A 24,574-nucleotide genomic window follows, 5' to 3' on the forward strand; every position below is an offset into this window, starting at 1 on the left:
CGTGGGTGTATGACATCAAGCTGGCTTGCCTCTTAGTATTATTTTTAGAAACTCACAGAATCATCTTTAAAAGCAGGTGCAAAAAATGTGTATGGACTCTTATAGGATTAGATGAACATAAAGGATTATATTTTAAAGTCAGCTCTAAAAGACCAAATTAGTTTGGCAAGAGACAGTTATGGGTGCAATGAATTCTGCATTTACAGAAAAAACAAAAAACCCAGCAAGGTCAACAGATTTTAGAGTTTTCGTGGCAAAGGGAAATAACATACCATCTTCTATCATGTTCTACCCCCAGAGATTGGACATAGTTCCCTGTGGTGTACAGTAGGACCCCGATGCTTATCCATTCCAATTGCAATAGTTTGTATGAGAAAACACACACACACTCACTCACACACACACACACACGCACGCACGCATGCACACACATATGACTGGGTCACTATGCTGTATACCAGAAATTGACACAACACTGCAAATCAACTATATTCTAATTTACAAAAGGCGGGGGCAAAGTCCAATCCCAGGCACCCGCCATAACAGATAACAAAGAAAAAAATATTTATTTTATCTTAATTTATTTTTTTTAGGGCCACACCCATGTTATATGGAGGAGGTTCCCAGGCTAGGGGTGTAATTGAAGCTACAGCTGCCAGCCTACGCCACGGCCACAGCAACACTAGATCCGAGCTGCATCTGTGACCTACACCACAGCTCACAGTAACGCTAGATCCTTAATCCACTGAGCAAGGCCAGGGATCAAACCCGCAACCTCATGGTTCCTAGTGGGATTTGTTTCTGCTGCACCACTACAGGAACTCCACACACACACACACACACACACACACACACACACACACACACACACACACACACACAAATTAAAGCCAATGTTTGGGGCCTCGAAAAAGTAAAAAGAAAATAACAGCAACCGATAAACTAAATCTTTCCCCCCAAAAGTCGTTCAGGCCGCATTCCTTAATGCCTCATCTCATGTTCCAACCAAACCACAGAAAAGCATATCAGGGTACGTCATCTGCATCTGGATACTTCCAATCTCGTCCCCAGAGAGAGCTGGTATTATCAGGAATTTGAAATTTTGCAAGAGATCCTTCTCCAACTCTCATTTGCCTTTCAAACCTTCCACAATGACCTGCCTTCCAACCCTTCCCTGTCTTAGGCGCCCCCTTCCCTGAGGAGACCGCTAATAGCCAAGGGCCAGTCACCTGGGGGCCAGGTCAACTAAGACTACAGCAACTCTTCCCATGTATCAGGTTACATCCCTGGAAACCTGAAGAGTCCAACTTAAAGACATAACTTCTAATAAGATGGTTTTATACTAAGTCCTTGGATTTTGAAGTTTTCTGCAAAGAAACGTTCCATCTAACAACTGTTAAATATAACTGTCTATTACATAATATGATGTCAACAACTCTAAGATATGGGAGTTCTTGGGTTATAAAGCTCTAAAATGAGCTGCTGTGAACCTCTTCTTAAATAATGAAATCCATTGAACTCATTACATTTCTCCTTTTATCTTTTTTTTTTTTTTTTTGGTCTTGGCTGCAATTACAGTAATTATTCTTATCTTAATTTTCCTGGCACCCATACACAACTACTACTTACATTAATTCTTGTTTTAATGGTTCTTCTACCTTTATTGTTTTAAGCCAAATCAAATCTATTTTGGGTATAGTGAAGTATAAATAATGGATAAAACTTGCCTTACTTTCTTCTGTTGTCTTATGAAACTTGATGAAGAGTTCTTTTTTGAACAAGGGTATTTTTACATCAGAAAGCAAAAGCATAAACATTATCTAGGTATCTGGGTTTGGACGGGGTTGCACGGCTGTGGCAGAGAGAAATATTTCAGACTAGCTTACTGGCAGACTGATTTTCTGAAACAGCTTTGGAAACTTAAACCACCTTTCCAGTTATTGAACCCTATAGCTCCACCTGTAGTAGAGAAATGCTTACCATTAACTTTACCTAAAGGTGACCCGGGTTTAGTAACACCCCAGCTGTAAAGGAAGAAACAGAAATAGCACACCCCAAATTTTCCCCAAGCCTTTTCACTGGCATCCCTCCAACCAAGGACAGACCCTGGAAAACAACGGTGGCTTGGGGAGGGCTCCGACCCTCAGATCCCACCAGCGCTCCTAATCACCTTCACTGATGCCTTCCCCACCTGCATCCTGTCTGCAAAGCAAACCTCAAGAAGTCGGTAAAGGACATGGAACCCCTCAGGTACTGCATTAACTAAACCATTTCCTCAAAGTCTGAGAAACCCATTCTAAAGTTTCAACCCAGGAATGTTAATAGCAAGGGATTGCAAAAGACATCTGACTAACTTTATTTTTTAAACTAAGTACAAACAAATCCTGAGTCCACACAATCTTTTACGAGAACATTCTTTCTGATGGGTGATTGGAGAGCCAACTTGGATGAGCACTCCCTTCTTTTAGAAAACCTCACATACGAACATCCGCAACATTTGGAAACTTTAGGAAAATTTCGGATGGTTACTTGTATCACAGAAAGCAGTTTTGCGGTATCAGGGGATTTCTTGAAGTATTCCTTTCAGGGGCTACTTCCCAGTCCCAAATCCAAGACGGATTCACTTAAAAACAAACTTAACTTTCAGGACATGTGTTACATCAAGTGCAAACAAACTGAGAAGCGATCTTTTCGATTCACCCAATAGAGCCAAATATTAGCACTGGAGGACTCCTGTTGTAGAGAGGATATTTCTTCATAACTTCTCTTTTGCTTTGTTTTCCAATGCCCCTTGGTCTGCTTCCTGTTTTTTTACTGTGTGTGAGCAGTCTGGCGTAGCTCATTTGCCAAATGAAATCTTATATGAAACTGCAATATTTACAGAAGAGAAAACTCCACAAAACTCCAGGGTTCTGGGGAACATAGCTGGAAAACCACACCTCCAGTTCATTCTCCGGTTCACTGCCACGTCTCTAAAAGTCATAAGTCTGTACCTACCACTACTTGTCATATTTTCTGAAATGCACTGAAGAGGCGGCACTACAGCTTCTACAAATACAGCAAATCAGACCCCTTCTATCAGTCAGGGTTCACTTGCAGAGAATTGAACCGATTCTGGCTGCTTTAAGCAAAACACGGGAGTTCCCTTGTGGCACAGTGGGTTAAGGATCCAGCATTGTCACTGTGGTGGCTGGGTCACTGCTGTGGTAAGGGTTGGGTCCCTGGCCTGGGAACGTCCACATGCCACGAGTGTGGCCAAAAAAAGAAAGATTTATTAAACGGCTTGTCGAAGCATTGGGCTGAATATTTACTATAGAAGTGGGACACTACAGAGCTTGTTTGACAAGGGTGAAGCTTCTGGCCACCCTGGACCACTGTGACTCCACTTTGGATGTCAGGAAGCTGCTAGTCCTGTTGGAAAGCTAGACCACACCTGTGCCCTAAGTAGTAGGAAAATAGATGCCTTGCACCTGACTTTCAACCCTTTCAAGCAAATGATGTTGAAGAAAACCCAGAGCCTCCACAAATGCTTTGGTCCCTACTTGTGGAACCCAGTGCATCCGATATTCCAGAAGGAGCCTGCTTCCCAGACTCTAACGTAAAAGGAGGCACATAAAAGGGAGACCCGAGTGGACCATGTTGGCCAGTCCTCATAGCTTCTGACCTCTGTCTGCTGAGTTCCCAAGCTACAGACAATTCTCTGGCCTTTCCTTCGATTGCACCTTAAAAAGGTGGGGAATGTGCTCCGAAGCTACTGACCTGCGATCAAACTCTCTTCCAGTAAATTTTAGTTTTTATAATATAACATTTCAATCACTACTGGCACTTAGGAGAACAAATTCCATAAGTGCATCACTTACTCTACAGAGCCATATACATCTTTCCATTTGTCTGAAGTTCACTTCTTTTTTTTTTAACAATCCAAGGGATAGTTCTTCTTGCTCAAACAATCTAATCCGAAGCTCAAAGTCTCTGCCCATGAACTTTCTCAGTTTTCTGCTTCATTTTTTATTCTTTTTTGGCAGCCCAGGGGCACATGGAGTTCCCTAGCCAGGGATCAGATCCAAGCTGCAGTTGCAACCTCAGCCACAGCTGCCACAATGCCAGATCCTTAACCCAGCGTGCGGGATCGAACCTACATCCCAGCGCTCCCAAGACACCACCAATCCTGATGTGCCATGGTGGGAACTCCGGTTTTCTGCTTTCTAGATGTCCATTTCCTCCATCTTTCTCTCTAACCTCCTCCCCACTCCTCTGCACTGGAGGGTGATTCTGGCAACAGTGAACGTTCTGTACCTGCAATCCCCCCACTGGGAAATGGTCACCACTCCTTTTATCACCTTGAAGTAAAAGAGCCGCCGCAAAGATATGCAACATGTCACGAGGTGGGCAAGTTCTCTCTCAATTAGTCTAAAATCCTCCCGAATCTTTAAAAATCATGCTTGCTTGTTGAGTCTGAGTGTTTAAGAGGTAATTTGTTACAGAGATGGCAGCTCCTCTGGCAGCAGGGCTGGTAAAGGAGGTGTCCTTTCCAAAGTGAGCCATTCAGAATACGATCAACCAAGGCATCTGGCTGCAGTGAGAAGGCAGTTGCTGTTCTTGTTTTCACATGAGTTTTATTTTCAAATTCCTGAGGGCACACAAGGGTGGGAACATCTTGTGGCCACCCTTTCCCCCTGGGCCGACTGCGGAGCAGCCAGACACCAGCCCCTGCCCGTGGTCACATTCCAGACAGACGTTTATAAGACAGCAATGATTAAAAGGAAATGACTCCCTCATTAAGACCCAAGACCTAATATCAGCAGGACAATTTTTCATGGAAATTATTCCTAAAACCCAACTCTACTGCAAGGCGGTTGTTACTTTCTTTTGTCCACTTCCCTTCTCCTAATTGACTCTGTTTTCACTGAAGAGAGAGAGAATTTATGAAATGGCATAAATTCCACTAAGAAGAGTTTCATTTGGCTCCGGATGGGTGGAGCGGGCAGGGAACCCACCATCTCCATACAAGTAAAGATTTAGAGGCGAAAGATCTTTGGAACCTCGTCACGTTATAAATCAGGGCCACTGAGCAAATTTCTTTCTTTACCTTCCTGCTTTGTAAATCTCCAAGACTGGCAAGGTGGCCTTCAACATCAGAAAAGATCGCTGGATTTTGCTGTCATTTGGCCCTGCCTGAAGTCCCAGGATAAGCCGCTCACATCTTGCACGCAGGACAGCATGGAAGAGAGAATATTATACAGATGCCAGCGATGTCTAACTTCTTTGTCCTAAACAGCGGCTTAGGACTATCCCTCTCTCTCTTGAATGCCTCCTAAAAGCCTCAGCGCATTCACCAAGCACAGCCTCCCAGCGCTCCTCCCACCCCCTAAATACCCCAAAGGAGGGATTATTCAAGCGGAAAAATGATTAAGCTCCCAGGTTTATCTCCAGGCACAGGCTGCCTGAAGTGAGAGCAAGGATGCATCTCCTCCAGGGAGCAGGAGTGGTTTGAGCCCTGGTCCAGATCCGCGCCTGGAAAGGGCTCCAGTGACACACTGCGCATGTGCAAAAGCAACGCCTGGGAGCCGGGCCTTCCCGACTCCACCCCTTCTGGGCTGTGTAGCTGGAGGTCACCCCAGTGTTCCTGGGCTCCTGGGGTGACAAACAGGGCAGCTACTGGGGTAGCTACTGGGCACCCCCTCAACTCAGTAATCAAGATAAATAATATTTTTATGAGATATTTTTAAAAAAAATCAAAACTCATGCAATAATCCATGATGAACCAACTATGGCTTTTGGGGCGGGGGGGGGGGAGAGGGGAGGAGGGGCGGGGCTTGCAGCATGCAGAACTTCCTCAGCAAGAGATCAAACTCGTGCCATGGGCAACGATGACACCATATCCTTAACCTGCTAAGTCACCAGGGAACTCCCCAACTATGACAATTTAAAATAAACACAAGAGCAACAACAGGACATAGGGGTCGGAGTTCCTGTGGTGGCTCAGCGGTTAACCAACCCGACTAGGATCCATGAGGATGCGGGTTGGATCCCCAGCCTCGCTCAGTGGGTTAAGGATCAGCCTTGCGGTGAGCTGTGGTGTATGTAGGTCGCAGAAGTGGCATGAATCTGGCATGGCTGTGGTGTAGGCTGGCAGGTACAGCTCTGATTGGACTCCTAGCCTAGGAACCTCCATATGCCATGGGTGTGGTCCTAAAAAGAAAAATAATAATAATAATAACTTAAAAAACAAAACAAAACAAAACAGGACTTAGGCGGAGATCTTAACATTTTGTGGATTAAGGTAAAATGACATTGTATAGATCCCAAAAGAAACCCAGGGCTCCCAGGTGGTGCCAAGAATGGATTTGCAGGAGGTCACAGCTCGGTTTCCATCTGCAGCCTGTGAGGCCACCCCTAGCAGGGCTTCACCACCGAGATGCTGGGATACATCCGCTCTCCCCGTCCAGGGCTTTCTGGGGAGCCTGCTCTTCCCCAGGAGCCGGTGTTGTGGTTCAGTAAAGCCAGGCACACGGGGATTTTCCCTGAACACAAGGCTAGCCTGGCAGGGGGACTGTGTTTAGACGCTCCCTGACTCACAGTTTCCTGTTTACTTCCTATCAAGGCTTGTGATAGGAAGGCTTGGTGAATTACAGCACGAAGGCCAGGTGCGGCCGGGAGGACATTCCCAAACGAGCCACAGAGAGCGGTCAAGGGCAGCGCCAAGCTGCTGGCCCAGTGCCAGCCTCATTTTCTGGCACTAAGCTCCCCTCGCTGGGGCAAACTTTTCATTCCTCTCCTCTCCGTGTGTTCCTTTGTTTCTATGCAGGAGTTGTAGAAATCACTGGCCAAAAAGTTCCTCCTGGAGCTGGAAGAACAAACACATCCTATGCATTTTCTTCATTTGCTGTGACTCCCCAGAACTTCACAGCAAGGTGTGCTCAGAGTAAAACTAAGCGTTTTGCAGAAGCACAGCCACCCCATGAGAAAACACTAGCCACCCTCAGCAATTCCTAGGGCAAGGCTGCCATCAGCTCCTGCAGGCCCTGGGCCTGCAGGCTCCTTCCGGAAGCTGCGGTATCTACCTGCATTGCCAAGTGCACTTGGCTATGGAGGGAAATTCCTGCCTGCAAGACAAAGGGTCCATTATTCAGCAGGCTCGCTGTTCCCCAGGTATGGGGGAAGGCGCTTAGGCATTTGTTCTTATCTTCATTCTATTTTGCAAAGCACAGGCTATCTTTACACAGACCTGAACCTCGTTCATTTCCTACCAAGCACAAAGGAGAAATTCCATTCCTTGGCTGCCTCCTGTGCTCTTGCCTCAAGCATGAGGAGGGTTAAAAGAACACAAAGCTCTGTAATCCAGATGGAAAGCCCCAGCTTGTGTCACCTGGACACTGCCCAGGCCCTGTGTGTTCCCAGGGTGCACCACGCCCCTGCAAATACTGTGCCTTCATTTGTAAATGGGGTGAATAGGAACTGGAGGGACTTCCCACTTCTGCCCTTTAATCAACTGCGACCTCAAAAAACAAGAGCAGATTCTCTGTGGCTTTCTTCTCTCATTCGTCAAACGAGGACCCTGAGTTATTACTCTGAGATGAAGTATACACAATTTAATGTTAAAAATTAATCAACAATGCAAAAATAATAGGGGATTTTGTTTTGGTTGCTTTTTTGTGGTTTTGTTTTGTTTTGTTTTGAGAGCAGCCAGGACAATGTCTGAACCCAGTCTGCTCTGATTATCACCTGCAACTGAGGAAACAAAATCAGGCTACCTCTCGATTCTCTTTTCTTCTATAAGGAAGGCATTTGTTCGGTTTTAAGAGGCAGAATTCAGCTGTCTTCTGCAGGGACAGGACCCTGAAGCCTTTTGTAGGTTGATCCTGTTCCTGTCCCCTCCTTTCCCCCAGCCCACATGTCTGCAAACACAGGTACTGAGTCAGCACCTTGAGATCGCAGGTTAAGCATTTGAAACACAAACATGATTTGCGAAAAGGTCTAAATCTTCACGGCTGATACCGTTTGTTAAAGGGCCAGGAAAACCAGCAAAGCAAGATAGCAAGTGAATATTCAATACGAAAAAGCAAATGATAAGTGGCGAGGGCAGAAAGCTAGAGTCCTGCTTTTCTTTGAAGCTTGTTGAAAGGCAAGGCTATGCCAAATTCTTGCCAAGTCATTCCACTCGCTTATGAGGTGGTGGGGAGAAGAGCCCCGTGTATCTGGCTTTCATTACCAGTCGTTACCCACATTGCACCTCTTCTTCTTGGCCATTCATGTCCCTCCCCGGACTGTCAGACAGTGAAGAGGGGCTCATGCCTCACCCGTCCACAATTGTGAAACTGGGGAGGAGGTTCCCTAAGAAACGAGGCTCCTTCTACGATCTGTCCCTCGCTATTTGCTATTCCAGGGACACAAGCAAGCTCTGCTAGTCTCTTGTTTGAGGGGCGAACCCAGCTAGCTCTGAAGGTGCCCAGCCCCAGAGACAGCGTGGACTTGCCGTTGCCTTAGGAATTAGGTCGTCGAGGCTTGATGTTCCCTCAGTGCAGTTTCTGAGTACTTGTGTTTTCACAAATCAAGACTAAGTTAACATGTGGATGCATGGGGATGTGTTCAGAAGTATAAACATGTTACACACATGCAGTCATCAAGAGGCATCAGAAACCGCCTTCTGAAGCTTACCCAGAGATCTCTCTTTCGTCTGGTTGGTTGACCTCACCACCGGAAGGCTCGCTCGAGTCCGGCTGCCTCTGGAGAAAGGACTTGGAGCGTCTCCCTCGGACATGGCTTCCAAAGAGTCACCGGAGGCCTCTGATAGATGCTCAACTGGGTCGCCCAAGTTGGGAGGTTGAGGACTGTGAGACAATTTGGGGCTTCTTGTCTGCAAAAGGTATTTGAAAGGAAGTGGGAAAACAGACTATTATTAATTATGCTGATAATATTTTCAGTGCCGTCGAGGTCTGCTAATCTGGAAAAATGACACGGCGACGAGAAGTCCCTCGGAAGGGCTAGATACAGAAATAAAGACCCAGTGGGTCAAAGCATCCGTTGTGAAAGTTACTGAAAAAAAAAAAAAATTTTTCCCCGAGTATTCCACTTAGATGTTTATCACTGGACATCTACCGTGCAAATGCCATTTCAAGCAAGCAGCTGAGGACAAGCCACGTTACAGGAAAGAATGATGACGCATCAGTTCCTTTTGCCAGACAAATTCTAGCGGTTGTTATTATCACCACAGATGAAATCGTGCACGTTTACATAACCGAACATGGATGGTGCACCCACACCACAGTGAACCGAACAGAACCAATTCTTCAACCTCTTCTATCAAGACCGTTTCCAAATCCCTTTTCTTGCTAAAAGTACTAGGAGACCCCTCTTGGCAGGAGCACTGCTGGTTTATCTAGACGCCTGCGCCTTGCTACACCTCTCAGGACGTTTCCATGGAGGAAACGAGGAATAAGGTCAGCACATACCCTCCTGCGCCCCTTCAATGAGGGTTGTGGCTTTAGAGAGGTGGCTGGCCTGGGCATTCCACAGGAAACTCTCAGCTCAGATTACATGCTGATATCATGGCCAGGAAGGACACCCATCAACAGTTAACTTGTCTCTTCAATTTGGGTTCATTTTTCCATGCAAGGCCCCAAAGTGGTTTATTTTTTTTTTATAAAGTCTGCTTCTCTTACAAAGATTGGGATCTGGCTTTGGCAGTCTTTAAGAGTATTATTAGACCCAAAGCAAAAAAAAAAAAAACCTTAAACCACTGGCCAGCTCACCAAGTTACATGCATTCATAGGGTCTTCAGTGAAGTGGCTATCTGGTTATTATGCTCAGCAGAATATCAAGCTAAGATGCCCTCATCTTTAACTTAAAAAAAAACCAACCAACCAACCAAACAAACAAACAAAAAAAAACAGGAAATTACATTCAGTTTAGCAAAATAACCAAGAAATAATATTACTTGAAGCAACATGGCTACAATTACAACCTCTGCTGTCTGGTCGTCTTTGCAGCCTACTGCAGACAGGACACATTTGATGAGCTGTCATTTTCCATTGCAAAAGGTAATAATCCTTGAAGAAAATCAAAATCAAATTTCTATGTCTTGTTCAGGGTCATCGTGGTGGGAGTATGTATAAAAATAAAGATATAAGGGCTAAAAGTTTTTTTTTTAAACTTCCTATATACAGCCACTCAGTTCCAAATATAAACTCCTGCTCTCGATTCATGTCATTCACTTTCTCACTGCAAACTATCACCGCATATTAGCAATCTCCTCACGCCGTCCCCTCCCCTCAGACGCCAGCTTGTGGCTGAGACATCATTTAGGGCAGAGAAAAGACAATGAAAATTGCTGACACTAGTGTCAGATACCCTAGGGTTTGACATATCAGGAAAAAAAAAAAAAATTTCAAAAGGCACTTGGAGTTGGTATTCAGCACAGGGCGAGGCTCCAGGGGCTTCAAGTAATATTATTTCTTGGTTATTTTGCTAAACTGAATGTAATTTCCTGTTTTTTTTTGTTTGTTTGTTTGTTTGGTTGGTTGGTTTTTTTTTAAGTTAAAGATGAGGGCATCTTAGCTTGATATTCTGCTGAGCATAATAACCAGTTCTGTACGTGGTTCTTGTGCATTTAAGGTATATTTTGGGGCCAAGGATAACATGTGTGTAACAGTTGGACAAGAAGTGCTAAGAGGTGGGTCCCTGTGACAGGGTTTGGGGTTTGGGGTGGGGGTGAGGGTAACTGCTGGCATTAAAAGATGTGCCGGGAGAGGAGGAGAAGCAGGGCTGAGGAGGTGCTAAGGGCTGCCCTGTGCCATCTCCACCCATGTTCTCAGGTCTGTGTCCACTTGGGGCACACAAGAGGAGCAGGTGAGATGACTGGTGGCTTCTACAGCAGCTGTTCACCCTGGGGACACTCTGAGGTCCTTCCCTGCGCTCTCATGAGCTAACAGGTACACTGTCCAGAAGCAGTTGAAGTACCAAGTCGTCTTTCTCTAGGCAGGAGGATTCCTGCAATACTCTCCAGTAACAGTGAATACATGATTTTGTGATTTGACCCGACACTGAGCCATCTTTGAAAGGGTTTGAGTCAAACAATGCCTCTTTGAGAAACTCCTCCCTGCACACATGATGCCCAAGGTCCCACATCCGGGGAGAACATAGACTGTTGCATCCCTGGGACCGTTCTGCTTGGCAGATCCCGCTGTCCTAGAGTAATTATTACTAGTAACCCCCTTTTCACTCTACAGGGGAGACTGGTTTGAGCCCTGAGGTGTATGGTCACCCACGCCCAGCTTGGTCTCAGCTGATTGGACCGATCAGTCGTCACCTGATCTCGGCTGGACCAATCACTTTCTCTTCCTGGGAAGGGAGGTCTGGGACAGGGGAGCTTTTAGTCCGTGTGCGTGGAGAACTTAAAATGTGAAGTCATTTGAAACTGTGGCTGATGTGGACGGGGAATGGGAAAGGGAGAGAGGAAGAGAGAGAAGAGAGTACAGAGAAAGGATGAAGCAGGTGCGTGCAGGAAAAGAGAGAGAGACCGCCGTGACTCCCATGGGAGAACCTGAGAGAAAGATCAGCTGTCTTGGCCCTTGGGCGTCCCAGTTTCTGAATCCCGTGCACTGTAAGGTCTGGCCCATCAATTCCTCCCCATTAATTCCGGTCCTGTTCTTAAACTGGTTGGAGATGACTCTGTGTCTTACAAGCAAACCATCACTGAGAGAGACCAGTTCTCTGCCATGAGGCTCACACGTTCATAAACGTGGCTAATAACCGTGCAGAAAGTGAAGCTTTCTTGGAGCAAGCATTCTCATCATTCTGTGTTTCACAAATTAAACATTCTTTTAAAAATGATAGGGGAGGGTACAATATAGGATTACTAAGATTTTATTTTGCAAAGTAAGGGGCGTCCAAAAATGCTGACTCTATTGAAATTTCCCCCTGATGGTGTCATTATTGCCACGAGAAAGGAAAAATATTTTAATACCAAAAAAAAAAAAAAAAAAAAAGAGAGAGAGAGAGAGAAAGAAAGAAAAGAAAAAAAAGTGGGGGAGGACACCCAGGCAATTCCTATTTGGCTTAATTCTACAGTCTTTATGTTGGGAGTTTTGTTCTCATTTTGGCTCAGGAGAAGCCCTTTCTCAGTCATGCATCGTCTGCAGCATGGCCTTTGAGGCCCCTGCTCTAGATTCTGAGTGGGCATCTGCCCCTACTGGGAAGATTTGGGAAGCAGAGGATGGTGGAAATGTCCTCTGAGCACATGGGCAGGACTCAAGGGTCTGGAAGGCTGGATTTCCCCTTAGAGCTTCACGGACACCTATGCCACCAGCCTGCCTCCCTTTGTTTCCATCACAACCTTCTAGAGGTGTCCATAAATCATCAGGTGATCCCCAAACCTACAAACCCAAATGGGAGGTCCTTTGGGGTCAGGCAGGAAGGGGTGGTCTGATAACCAGGCCTGACCCCATTCATCCTTTCTAGTCTTTTCTTCCTTTCTTTTTTTTGGGGGGGGGGGGGCCCGCACCTGCAGCATATGTAAGTTCCCAGACGAGGGGTCAAATTGGAGAATTGGAGCTGCAGCTGAGGCCTACACCACAGCCATGGCAACACCAGATCCGAGCTGCTTCTGTGCCCTACACGGCAGCTTTCGGCAATGCTGGATCCTTAACCCCCTGAGCGAGGCCAGGGATCGAACCCCAATCCTCATGGACGCTAGTCAGGTTCTTAACCCTCTGAGCCACAATAGAAAGTCCAAAGATGATTTTCTGTCAGCATTCTAAGAGATGCTGGGCTACCAGGCTGCATGCAGATTCTCTTCTGCTTCATGTGTAACATGCACAGACCGGTTCTCTAGGAAGACTGTCTTCCTAATGAAGGGATGGGAGAGAGAGAAAGGAATTCACAGTCAGTGCCTACTGCACCATGACTGATATGTGGTCATCTCATTTAACCCTCTCCCGATTTCATAATACTGACTACACCAAGAAGACAAATCCTAGAAGCAACTTGCCCGAAAATTCTAGCAAGTGAAAGAGATGGGACCAGGTCCGCAGGATTTCAGAACTGACGGTCGTAAATCATTTAACCAGGAGTCTGGAGATGCTGGCTGTAGACCAGTTTGTACCTACACTTGGCCACATACAATCTCACTAAGTCATTGTCTTCTCTTCTGTAAGACTAGAGGTTGAACCAGTTGGTAGTTAGTCCTTCCATTTCATCACTCTAAGATACATAGAACACAAAGAGAAACAATCATGTCACCCAGAAAACTTGAGTTTACTGAGATTTCCTTCAAGTGATTCTCCCTTTTGCACTTGCTCTAGAAATATGCAGCTAGCTAGCACCAGATCTAGATTTCTGCATTGATATTCTCAAGTGCATGCAACACAGCTGCACAGCATGAATTTTTAAAAGACTGCCGCGAATGCGTTTTGTCATCATGAACATGTATTTGCTGATTAAAGCCAAAGAGAAAAGAAAGTTAGAGCTGGAGGCATTGATGATGCTGTGCCATTCCTATTTTTCAGACCTTTTAAACTCAAATTTGCAATGTTGAGGTCCAGAAAATAAAACTTGCAAATGTAGCTTATGTAACATGCTAACTGTCGGCAGCACGTCTGCTTAGCCAGGGCTTGCGTTTTGCATCAGATCACATTCTGTTTTGAAAAGAAATCTCAACATTGCCTAAGTGAAGTTTTACTTCATTTTAATGAATTCCCCATTTCCACAGAGAATTCGGAGATAGAATAAAGCTTCCCACATGCAAATACAAATGAATTGGGAATGAACTCATTATCCTAATACCCATTAATTGGCACAATTAACTTAATCATGACATTGAGACACTTTCACCCCATTTCTTGTGCTTCTGAAGCTTTCAACTCAAAACTCCCAGTCAAAATTCTGACGTCAACTGAAGAGAACTTTCTAGATGTTATACACGCTTATGAAAGATACAAGGAGCAAAATATGTGAAGTTAATAAACACTGGATAATCCCCAGACTTTAGTTTTCTTTGCCATCCCTGCTGCACGCTCCTCTGCCCTCAGAAGAATGAACAAATTGTCACTTATGGAAGGTTGAGGCTTCGAAATTTGTTCACAGAGTCCTTTGTGGAACCATACTGCGGTCACTTTGCTCCCTTCTTGGCTCCTTGTTCTTTCCAAAGTCTAAGGCCTCTGCTGGGTTTGGGTCTGAGATGCGAAATCCAAGAGCTCCCATAAGGCATACCCCACCTTCCATCCTCATACAACCCCTCCAGGAGGCCCCATCGGCTGAGAACCTGTCCCCTCAGGCCAGCCACCTGCCATTGCCAGGTGAATCCCAGGCCCTGGTCTCCCCATGGCTCTTTGGCTACTTCTTGCAAGTTTGGTGGCTGATGGCCAGCATAACAAAACTTGAGCCGGCATCACGCCAAGACCATTCTTATGCTGCTGGCCAATCTGGGGACATCCCAGGCTCTAGAAAGTGACAGGCTGATGAGAGAACTGGAACACAAGCATAAGAGAGGACTGTACTTAGTTTTGTAACAATCAGGAAAGCTTTGGGTGGTGCTAAGACTTCTACAGAGGAGAAGAAATCAGCTTTTTTTTTTTTTTTTTTTTTGCAGTTCACAGAAAACTTGGGTGCAAGCCCTGAAAGGTCCCACTGGTAATACAAACACACATGATGTGTTGAGTGTTTTGTGTGCATTGGTGTGCTTTGTGGAGGTTGTCCATGGACACGTGCCAGGTTCACTGGTCACCACGAACTTCTGGGTCTTAGAACGAGAAGGACACACCTGCACACCCACAACCTCATTCTAATGCCAACTTCCAACTGTGCGTATCTGAGATCCTCCTAAGGATAGACGGAGGTTTAGCTCTGAAAAATCACTATTTTCCTTCACCAGCTTGGACAAAGGGGGTACATTTTCTCTAGGATTTATTTTGATGAATTATCCTTGATAAACTCAGTTTATACCCTGTTTCTTCAAGGGTAATATTTCAACCCCTTCCCCTCTTTCCACCAAAAGGGTACCCAGACATTTTTCATGGTTTTCACCTGTGAAAACAGAAAGATGTTTGGTCTGGAGTAAAAATCAGACGATTCAGCAGTTGAGCGAAGTACAACCATGTCTTTTGTGTCCCCATTTTCCTTCCCGGGGCGTAGTGCTTAATTATCAGATCAGAAAGAGGACAGGGTCGTGAGGGTGAGTAGTCACAGTCCTACCCCCTCACGTCCCTGTCCAGAGCCGGCCACAGGCATCCATGTGGTGAGGCAGGCACCTCACTGAGCTGAGCAAGCCGAGCAGGACCCCTCTGCCAACCTGCTCTCGCCATGCAAAGCTCCCTCCTGCAGGTAACGAGGAACCCATGACAAGGATACTTCTCTGTCGACCAGGATGCTTCCTCATTATTTAAAGAAGCACCACATGGCACAGACACTCTCTGTATTTGTGTGTCAGATGCATCTTCTGAGATGCTATCAATTGATCTGGTCTTCAGAGTTGTCAGTAACAAACAAAAAATTATGGAACATCTACCCCATCCCCAACTTCCTGGGGACACTGCCAAGCCTCTGTGTTCTAAGATCTTCCGAGGGGAAGGGCTGCGAATGGCATCTTAATGCTACAGAGGCCACCCTAAAGTCTCCCTCCCGAGACTGGGCTCTGAGTGTAAAGGCATTTGGAAGATGGGTCTGGGGTTGCCCATCCCTGCAATGGGAGAGGAGGAAGGCTGCTCCTTAGGCAGGAAGAGCAGGGTGAGGGACTTTCCAGGTCAGGAAGAGGATGCTAATGATGATGATGTTTCTCCAATCCTGCAGACCTGGACCCCATTTTCAAGGAGTGGCCCCCGGGGGGAGGAGGGAAGTGTGGTGTGCTCTGAATGGCTTCAGGTCTGTGCCTGGGCTTGGTCTGGCAGATAGTCCTGGAAGCCCACCTGCAAACTAACATTTAGGAAGTCATTTGTTGAGTCCCAGAAGACCCAGAGACCTTACCCGGTTCTAATGGACTAGACATGCTCCCTAGGATTTCTTTATGACCCCAAGTGATGAGAATAAAATTGCGCAAAAATTGCTGGAGCCAAGCCAGATTAATGTGATTTATATAAAGTAAGAAAAGAGATACTTCCTATACAAGAGGGTCAAGGAGCAAATCTGTACATAGTCCATCTTTTTTTTTTTTTTTTCCCATTTTTGGCCACCCCATGGCATATAGAGTTCCTGGGCCAGGGATCAGGTCGATCCAACCTTAGCCGCAGCTGTGGCAATGCCAGATCCTTAACCCACTGTGCCAGGTGGGGATTGAACCCATGTCCCAGTGCTCCCAAGGTGCCGTGGATCCCATTGCACCACAGCAGGAGCTCCATGCTACATCTTTAATAGAATAAGTCTAGAAACAACTTAGGAGGCTGGTTAACAAATTACAATGGAGCCATACTGTGGAATACTACACAGTCATAATCAAGGTATTTTAACAATTCCCCCCCCCATAATTTAAGAAGTGGAACAATACACCCAAATATTAGCATTGGTTTCTTTTACACAGTAGTATTATGAGCACTGTACTTTCTTCATTTCTCCACAATGAGGATAATACTAAAGCAGAGAATTACTAAGTAAGCATAATATTTTAAAAGAGTGGATCAGGGGAAGGGCAGACTTTCTCATAAAACATCTAGTTTCTAGAAGGATTCTTGTCCACAGGGACCTGAAGATACCTAGGCCATTCCTGTCTTCTCCTATGTGTTTTGTACAATAAGATTCCAGGTAAAAGGATTCATCCTCATAGGTGGCCCCTGAAGTGACAACACAAATTCATGGGGAAAACACTGGAACAGAGACACACTTCTGCATTCACGCCATGCAAAATTTTGCAGGAATCCAGAACTGCATGGACTCCCACTTCCAAAAAAAAAAAAAAAAAAAAACAGGTAAGAAAGAAAGAGCCAAAAAAAGCCATGAATGAAATCTGGGGGCACGTGATCATGCACTTCACCTTTTAAGGAGACAGACTCTCCCATCCAGAGATCTGACATCACTGCAGGAACTTCATGGTAGGGCTCTTAAAATGTGACTCCAGGTCGGGAGTTCCCATTGTGGCGCAGTGGTTAACGAATCTGACTAGGAACCATGAGGTTGCGGGTTCGGTCCCTGCCCTTGCTCAGTGGGTTAACGATCCGGCGTTGCCGTGAGCTGTGGTGTAGGTTGCAGACGCGGCTCGGATCCCACGTTGCTGTGGCTCTGGCGTAGGCCAGCGGCTACAGCTCCGATTAGACCCCTGGGAACCTCCATATGCTGCAGGAGTGGCCCAAGAAATAGCAAAAAGACAAAAAAAAAAAAAAAAAAAAAAAAACAAAAAAAATTTTGACTCCAGGTCAATTTGGAAGGTCAGCAATTTGCTGTGATCTCTTGGATACTTTCTACTTCTCAACCCCTTTATAATGTGTAGATGATGTGATTCTTTTTATTTTTTTTCCTTGAAGGGGTTTGGCTGTGTATGGAGAAGCAGTCAAAGTGGACTGACCCACAGACAAGATGTAGCTTCTTTCAATTCCAGGATTTTTTTGACGTCAGCCTGCCACCTGCCTGCCTGGTGTCCTTCCTACCTAGAACATGGCATGTACTCACTTCTGAAATAACACCTTGAATTGGCTGCTCTCTGATTTCCCTTCAAAACCAGAAAGAGAGAAATCCTATTTAAGGCCTGGCTCGCCATTCATCTCTATTCAGCATCCTTATCCTTCCATCAAGTTAGAAAGTTATACCATCAGCAAGTTCCAAATCTGGATCTCGTTAACTCAGCCCCTCACCCCTTGCAGACACCCGTTCCTGCGATTATTATTGAGTGTTGTGCCTTCCTCTTGAAGGAGTTGATGCAAAATAAAAAGCCGGATGAAAAATACTGTTTTCCTGTTGCCCCCACTGTCATGTCGATGGATGTTCCTTTTCTGAAGGCATGAGCAAACAACATTTCTTTTAAAATTTAAAACCAGGGAAATAATTTTGCCTCATGAAGGAGTAATAAGTATTACTTCGTCCTTTAATAAGTATTACTTTGGGGAGTTCCAGTTGAGGCTCAGTGGGTTAAGAATCCAACATAGGGTCCGTTAGGATGTGAGTTTGATCCCTGGCCTTGCTCAGTGGGTTAAGGATCTGGTGTTGCCACGAGTTGTGGTGTAGGTTGCAGATATGGCTCAGATTTGGTGTTGCTGTGGCTGTGGTGTAGGCCTGCAGCTACAGCTACCTTCAATTCAACCCCTAGCCTGGGAACTTCTATGCTACAGGTATGGCCATAAAAAAAAAGTATTACTTTGTTGTAGACATGAAATATAGCATATATCGGAAAGGCTGAGGCTAAATCTAATGTTTGAGCCAGTCATAGTTGGTTATATCCATAAATTTGTCTTCTCCTATGAGGTTTTGCTTTTTGATTTTCAGTTTATCCACCTGAGAGAAGATGTCTCTTTATTGCAAGCTGCTTTAAACCACTCCATAGGTCTCCCTCCCTCTCCTTCCTCCCTTTTTTGGGGCTGCACCTGCAGCATACAAAAGTTCCTGGGCCAGGGATTGAACTCATGCCACGGCAGCAACCTGAGCTACAGCTGTGACAATGCCAGGTCCTTAACCTGCTGAGCCACCAGGGAACTCCTCCCTCTCTTTACTTTTGAAATAAGAGGGTGTGTATTATAAACAAACAGTTTCTGTGGCTTTGGCTCCCACAGTCCCCAGTGGCAGATACCTAGGCAAGGCAGCAGATGCCTTTGCAATTCAGAGAGCCTGGAATGCACTTAAAAGGTTTCAGGATAAAAGGTGTCTGCATGAGGGCTGCTGTTATTAAAGTGATGAAAGGAAAGGGACCTGCTTGCAGGCTTTGAAATTTCAAGTAAAATAGAGCCAGCCGAATACATAGTGCTAAAGACGCACTTAGAAGGCATCCTTACAAAAGCCATTATTAAGCTCATTCCTGCACCTCAGAGTTTGGAGGGGATCTGGGAACCCAGGCCCAGGGGTGATGCCCCTGGAGCTGAACTACATTGTCGTGAAACCACAGAGGCCTTCCCTGATGGCAGAGCCCCCTTCCTCAGTCTGTCCTGGGAGATGCGACAATGTCATCGCTGTCCCCATAGTGAAGAAGGCCACAGGGAGCTGGATCAGAGGGGACACCCTGGTGCCTGAGTCCACCAAGCCTTCAATACAGGGGGCCTGACCCTCTCCAGACCCCTTGGGAGGAGAGGCTGCTGTTATTTCCAGACTTTCATTTCTAAACATGCACAGCCAGTCATCACTACCAATGGCTCTCCCAACTTCCCTGGAAGGATATTCAAATGAAGAAAAAACACCTTGTGAAAATTCTTTTTTTTCTTCTTCTTCTTCTTTTTTTTTTTTTTTTTCCCCTTTCTCTTTCTAAGGCCACACCTGCAGCACAAGGAAGTTCTCAGGCTAGGGGCTGGATTGGAGCTGCAGCTACTGGGCTACACCACAGCCACAGCAATGCCAGATCTGAGCTGTGTCTGTGACCTACACCACAGCTCATGGCAACGCTGGATCCTTAATCCACTGAGGGAGGCCAGGGATCAAACCCACATCTTCATGGATGCTAGTCAGATTCTCAACCCACTGAGCCAAACGGGAACTCCCTCATTGTGAAAATTCTGATGAGCTTTTCAGACCAAGCGTTCTTTTTCCCTCTGGTTCTGCTATAGGAAAGAGGACCAGGGTTTGGGGAGATGGAAGGAAAACAAGATTTAGAACGATGGGACTTTATGCTTTTTATGACCCTGTTCTTGCAGAATGTAGGCTCCCATCCTGCCAGGTGCGGGCAGTCAGCCCCAGAGGAAAGTTCTTTGAACCTTAATTCTCACTTTTACAAAAGAACCAGAGCATCTCTTTGATATGACTATGGTGAGAAGTAATTGGAAAAAATGCACAGGAATTTGTCAGCTATAAGTGATGGACAGCTCAATTCTCTCCAGGAGGGTTCCAGATAGCCTGGCTCCCGACTCTACTCAGGAAACCCCATGGTTTGTGGGGTTCTATGTGAGATGAAAGTGTACAAACAACCTCTTACTGCCACTACTTTGCCTGAAGTCAGTAAATATAATTACTTTCCACTTCAAAATAAAGATTCTGACATCCTCAGAGGCTCTGGAGTCACTTCTTGATCAAGGAGATGGAAGAACTTCTTTAATTTCCAACCCTGATCTTCACCCATGCCTTCTCCAAAAACGCAGGTGTCAGTGTAACTTGTGTTTTGTTTTAAGTGCTTAAAACAAAAACAAAAACAGTGGAGGAGTTTCAGGTGTGGTGCTGCGGAAATGAATCCAACTAGGAACCATGAGGTTGTGGGTTCGATCCCTGGCCTCTCTCAGTGGGTTAAGGATCCGGCGTTGCTTTGAGCTGTGCTGTAAGTCGCAGACACGGCTTGGATCTGATGTTGCTGTGGCTGTGGTGTAGGCCGGCGGCTATAGCGCCACCTGGACCTCTGGCCTGGGAACCTCCATATGCCGTGGGTATGGCCCTAAAAAGCAAAAAAAAAAAAAAAAAAAAAAAAAGTTGAAAAAAAATTCTCATATATCCCATTATTTGCTGATACATCAAAAAACAAAAGTCAGCCTCGAGAATTTATTTATTTCTGGCTTTAAGAAGAAAAAGGATAGTGAGGGAGACTCCAAACTGCAGAAAATCCCACATCACAACCTCAAACCTTGGTTCTGGAAGTGGAAGGAGCAGTTAATGGCAGCGTGTAAAGCTGTCAGGAAGAGCTCACAGTGGCTTCTTTTCCCTTTTCTCCCTTTCTATTTGGCGCACATTACGTGTGCCAGGAAATCACAGGGATGTCTCTATTCTGCATGAATTACAGAAATGTGAGAACAATTAAGAACCTGGGGAAAAAAGTAATAGGAACTCCCCCTTCAGAACTGAGCAGGCTCACAATGCTCTGTAGTACATAGAACTTCGATGTGTATTTCTTTGGGCAGCAACTTTCTCTTTTTTGGCCACGCCTCTGGCATGAGAAGTTCCTGGGCTAGGGATCGAACCCAAACCCTAGCAGCGACAATGCTGGGTCCTTAACCCACTGAGCCATCTGGGAACTCCCGGGCAGAAACATTTTAATTTGAGCTTGTGACCCTTAAAAAAAATCAAAGAGACTGATAATTAAGAAAAGGAAGGTGAACAGGTCCCTGAGGATGACGAAATGGGCAGGAGGTCGTGTGTGCACAGCAGGTGGACCACCGGATGCTTCAGAGTAAAGACCAACCGGTTCTCAGCTGGGCAAGCTCGGGAAGTAACAGAGAAACAGGCCATGCATTGGGGGGGGGGGGGGGGGACAAACGGGATGCACGGGGCCATGTGCCAAAGGGTCGGCTGGCACAGGAATCCAATACTAAGCCAGGGAACTCTTCCATTTTAACACTGTAAGCTGACCTATTATGAAACTTTTAGAGGACACTGAGGCTTAAGGGGAAATCAGTAATATGTTGAAACTGACTCTGCGCCCGGACTGCCTAGCATCCCAAATCTGTAACTTACTGGCTCTGTGGCCTTGGGCAAGTTACTTTACCTCTCTGTGCCTCAGTTTCCTCATTTATAAAATGGAGACCTTCAGATGCCAACCCCACAGGGTTGCTCTGCGAGGTTAATGCTCATGAGGTGCGAGCAGAACAGAGCCTAGGAAGTTCTACATAAATATGTCTGTTCCTGTCGTCTTTGTTATGAAGATGGATGTCAGTGAAGTGGTCTGGACCCCCCCCATTGGATGTTTCCGAGCCACGTGAAGGAAGGTCCCAGAGCTTGGAGGTTGTGAGAGTGACAGGTTTTCTGTTTAACGCCCGCCACCATCCTGCCGAGTGAGCCGCCAGAGTGAGTGCCAGAGCCCACTTTTCAGGGGATTGTGCAGAGCTCTTTGAATGGCTGTTGCGTTACTGCTGATCCCACCACTCAATGTGCAGAAAAGGAAATGAAATATTTTGAAGCAGGCATGCAGTTAGTGTTCCTTTTTAACATTAACTCACGATTAAAAAAAAAAAAAATGCACGCGTCTGGGAATGCTGCAAGCGTTGGGCTCTGAGAGGTTTAAACCAGGGCTCGGGATAGACCAGGAAGGGACAGGCTGACACTGATTAGAATGCCACACGCAACTACAGTGAAGAGGCACGCGGCGAGGTGCGACCCAGTGCAGAGAAGAAAAAGGGAAAGTACTAACTCGCTGAGATGATGCAATTTTCATCAAGTACCTTTGAATGTCAAGTTCTGCCTGAAGAGAGATCAGCATGCACTGCAAAGCCTGTGTATCAGGAGAAAAAAAAGAGAGAAAAATAGAAAAGAGAAAGGGTGAAAACAGGAACAGAAAAAAGAAACGCAGACCCAAAGGGATCGTCCATTCACTCACACTGAAAGTGGAGCACAGTGAACCCCTCGCCCCCGACCAAGAAAGAAAGAAGGCGGGCAGTTCCATCCTCAGGATTTAGAGAAGCACGCTGGAAGCAAACTCGGACTGGAAATGAGTCCCCCCGCCAATGTCTTACCAGAGGCCCATCGGAATTCACCTTGTCATTTGAGAATATGTCACACTGCGCTGTTGTCCCTAAAGTTGCCCCAAGGCTACAGGAGAGGGACCAGAACCAGAAGGAAACTGCAACCTCAGACAGAATGCAGTCTGCTGGCAAGCCCCGGCCTGCCATCTGGATTGGCACTGGCCACTGGCCACTGGGCTGCTCTATGAAGCCATGAGTGCAGGGCTCTGCCTATGCTCTGCCTTGTAGGATGACCAGACTTTTTCAGGAGTAGCTCTGATGTGAATATTTACAGGAGCAGAAGATCGGAAGTATAGCTCAGGGAACAAATTCTGACATCTAAACCTGGTTGGAGATTGCTTTCAATGGACTATGCTACTGAACCAGTATTTTAACTATTTCAATATTTATTGAGTCACTGACTCATTTTTGGACAACTTAATTTTTTTTTTTCTCCTGGCTGCACCTGTGGCATATACAGGTTTCCAGGCCAGGGGTCAAATCCCAGCTGCAGCTGTGACCTAAACCATAGCTGCAGCAATGCCAGATCCTTAGCCCACTGTGCCACAGAAGGAACACCTGGACAACTTAATATTTTAAAAAACCATGGAGGAAAGATGTGTTTCAAAAAATGAAAACTTGGAGTTCCCGTCGTGGCTCAGTGGTTAACGAATCCGACTAGGAACCATGAGGTTGCGGGTTCGATCCCTGGCCTTGCTCAGTGGGTTGAGGATCCGGCATTGCAGTGAGCTGTGGTGTAGGTTGCAGACGCAGCTCAGATCCCGTGTTGCTGTGGCTCTGGTGTAGGCCAGCAACTACAGCTCCAGTTTGGCCCCTAGCCTGGGAATCTCCATATGCCACAGGAGCAGCCCCAGAAACGGCAAAAAGACAAAAAAAAAAAAAAAAAAAAGGAAAAGAAAACTTCATGATTCTTGTGCAAGTAGAATGACTTACTCTTATATCCAAAATCAGTCTTGAGAATGAAAAGCAGGGTCTCACAGAGGTACCTGTACAACCACATTCACAGTGGCACTACTGCCATTGTAATAACTGTAGCCAAGAGGCAGAAGCAACCCAAATATCCATCAACAATAAACAAAATGTGGTTAATGCACGTAATGAAGACATTCAGCCTTAAAGAAGAATCCTGCCACACGGTACAAGATTGATTAACCTTTAGAACATTATACAAAGTGAAATAAGCTAGTCACAAAAAGACAACTACTGCATGGTTCACTTATGTCAGGTACGTAGTCCATTCACAGAGATAGAAAGTTGGACGGTCACCAGGGGCAGGGGGAGGTGAACAGGCAGCTGTGCATGAAATTCACTAAATTATTTTTTTTCCAGGGCTGCACCCACAGCATATGGAAATTCCCAGGCTGAGGGGCAAATCGGAGCTATAGCTACAGGCTTACACCACAACCACACGAGATCCGAGCTGCATCTGCGAGCTACACTGCAGCTTGCTGCAGTGCGGGATCCTTAACCCACTGAGGGAGGCCAGGGATCGAACCCATGTTCTCACAGGTACTAGTCAGATTTGTTACCACTGAGCCACAGTGGGAACTCCAGGTGCATGCAGAGTATGATTTAGCAAAATGAAAAAAGTTCTGGAGACTGCTTCTATAACAGTGTAAATGTATGTAACACTACAGACCTGTACACTTCAAGATGGCCAAGGTGGTGAATTATATGTCACGTACATTTTCCCTCAATTAAAAGGAAAAAAAAGAGGAAAAAAAAAAATCAGCCAATGTCACGGTTTGGCAGCTCACTTCATAACTTACTGCACATCCTTACACATATGCCCATATGGAGAATCATCCTATGTGGAACCTGTAACTACCATCGTAATTGAATTATCCACCATTTATGTCACCACCATAGATTTAGCTATAGAGAGGTATCATGTGTGTATTTCCTTTACTGCTGAATAATCTTGTATTATTTAGAACCTATTCTTACACATGTCAGATACAAATCCCCATGAGAACAAGAACACTTGACTACAGAGGTCAAGTTCCAAAAGTCCCAAAGCCAGGTCTCCAGACAGGGACTGCACTACAATATTCTACCCAGAATGCACTTAGGGGTTA

At 45.8% G+C, this 24,574-nt stretch overlaps 1 protein-coding gene across 26 annotated transcripts in view; it reads right to left on the reverse strand.

Moving 5' to 3' along the window:
• Positions 1-24,574, reverse strand: part of KIAA1217 — a 325,382-nt gene that overhangs the window by 150,425 nt on the left and 150,383 nt on the right. For all 26 annotated transcript variants that reach the window (XM_084980291.1, XM_084980298.1, XM_084980288.1 and 23 more), the window contains exon 3: positions 8,659-8,857. In XM_084980291.1, coding sequence (XP_084836417.1) covers positions 8,659-8,857 — 199 coding nt within the window. The remainder of the gene's footprint in view (positions 1-8,658; positions 8,858-24,574) is intronic.

The sequence above is a fragment of the Sus scrofa genome, chromosome 10, assembly GCF_054392235.1.
Source record: "Sus scrofa isolate SSC_HxYL_T2T_F1_AM1 chromosome 10, Sscrofa_HxYL_maternal_Yorkshire_Landrace_v2.0, whole genome shotgun sequence".
In the NCBI taxonomy this organism is placed as follows: Eukaryota; Metazoa; Chordata; class Mammalia; order Artiodactyla; family Suidae; genus Sus; species Sus scrofa.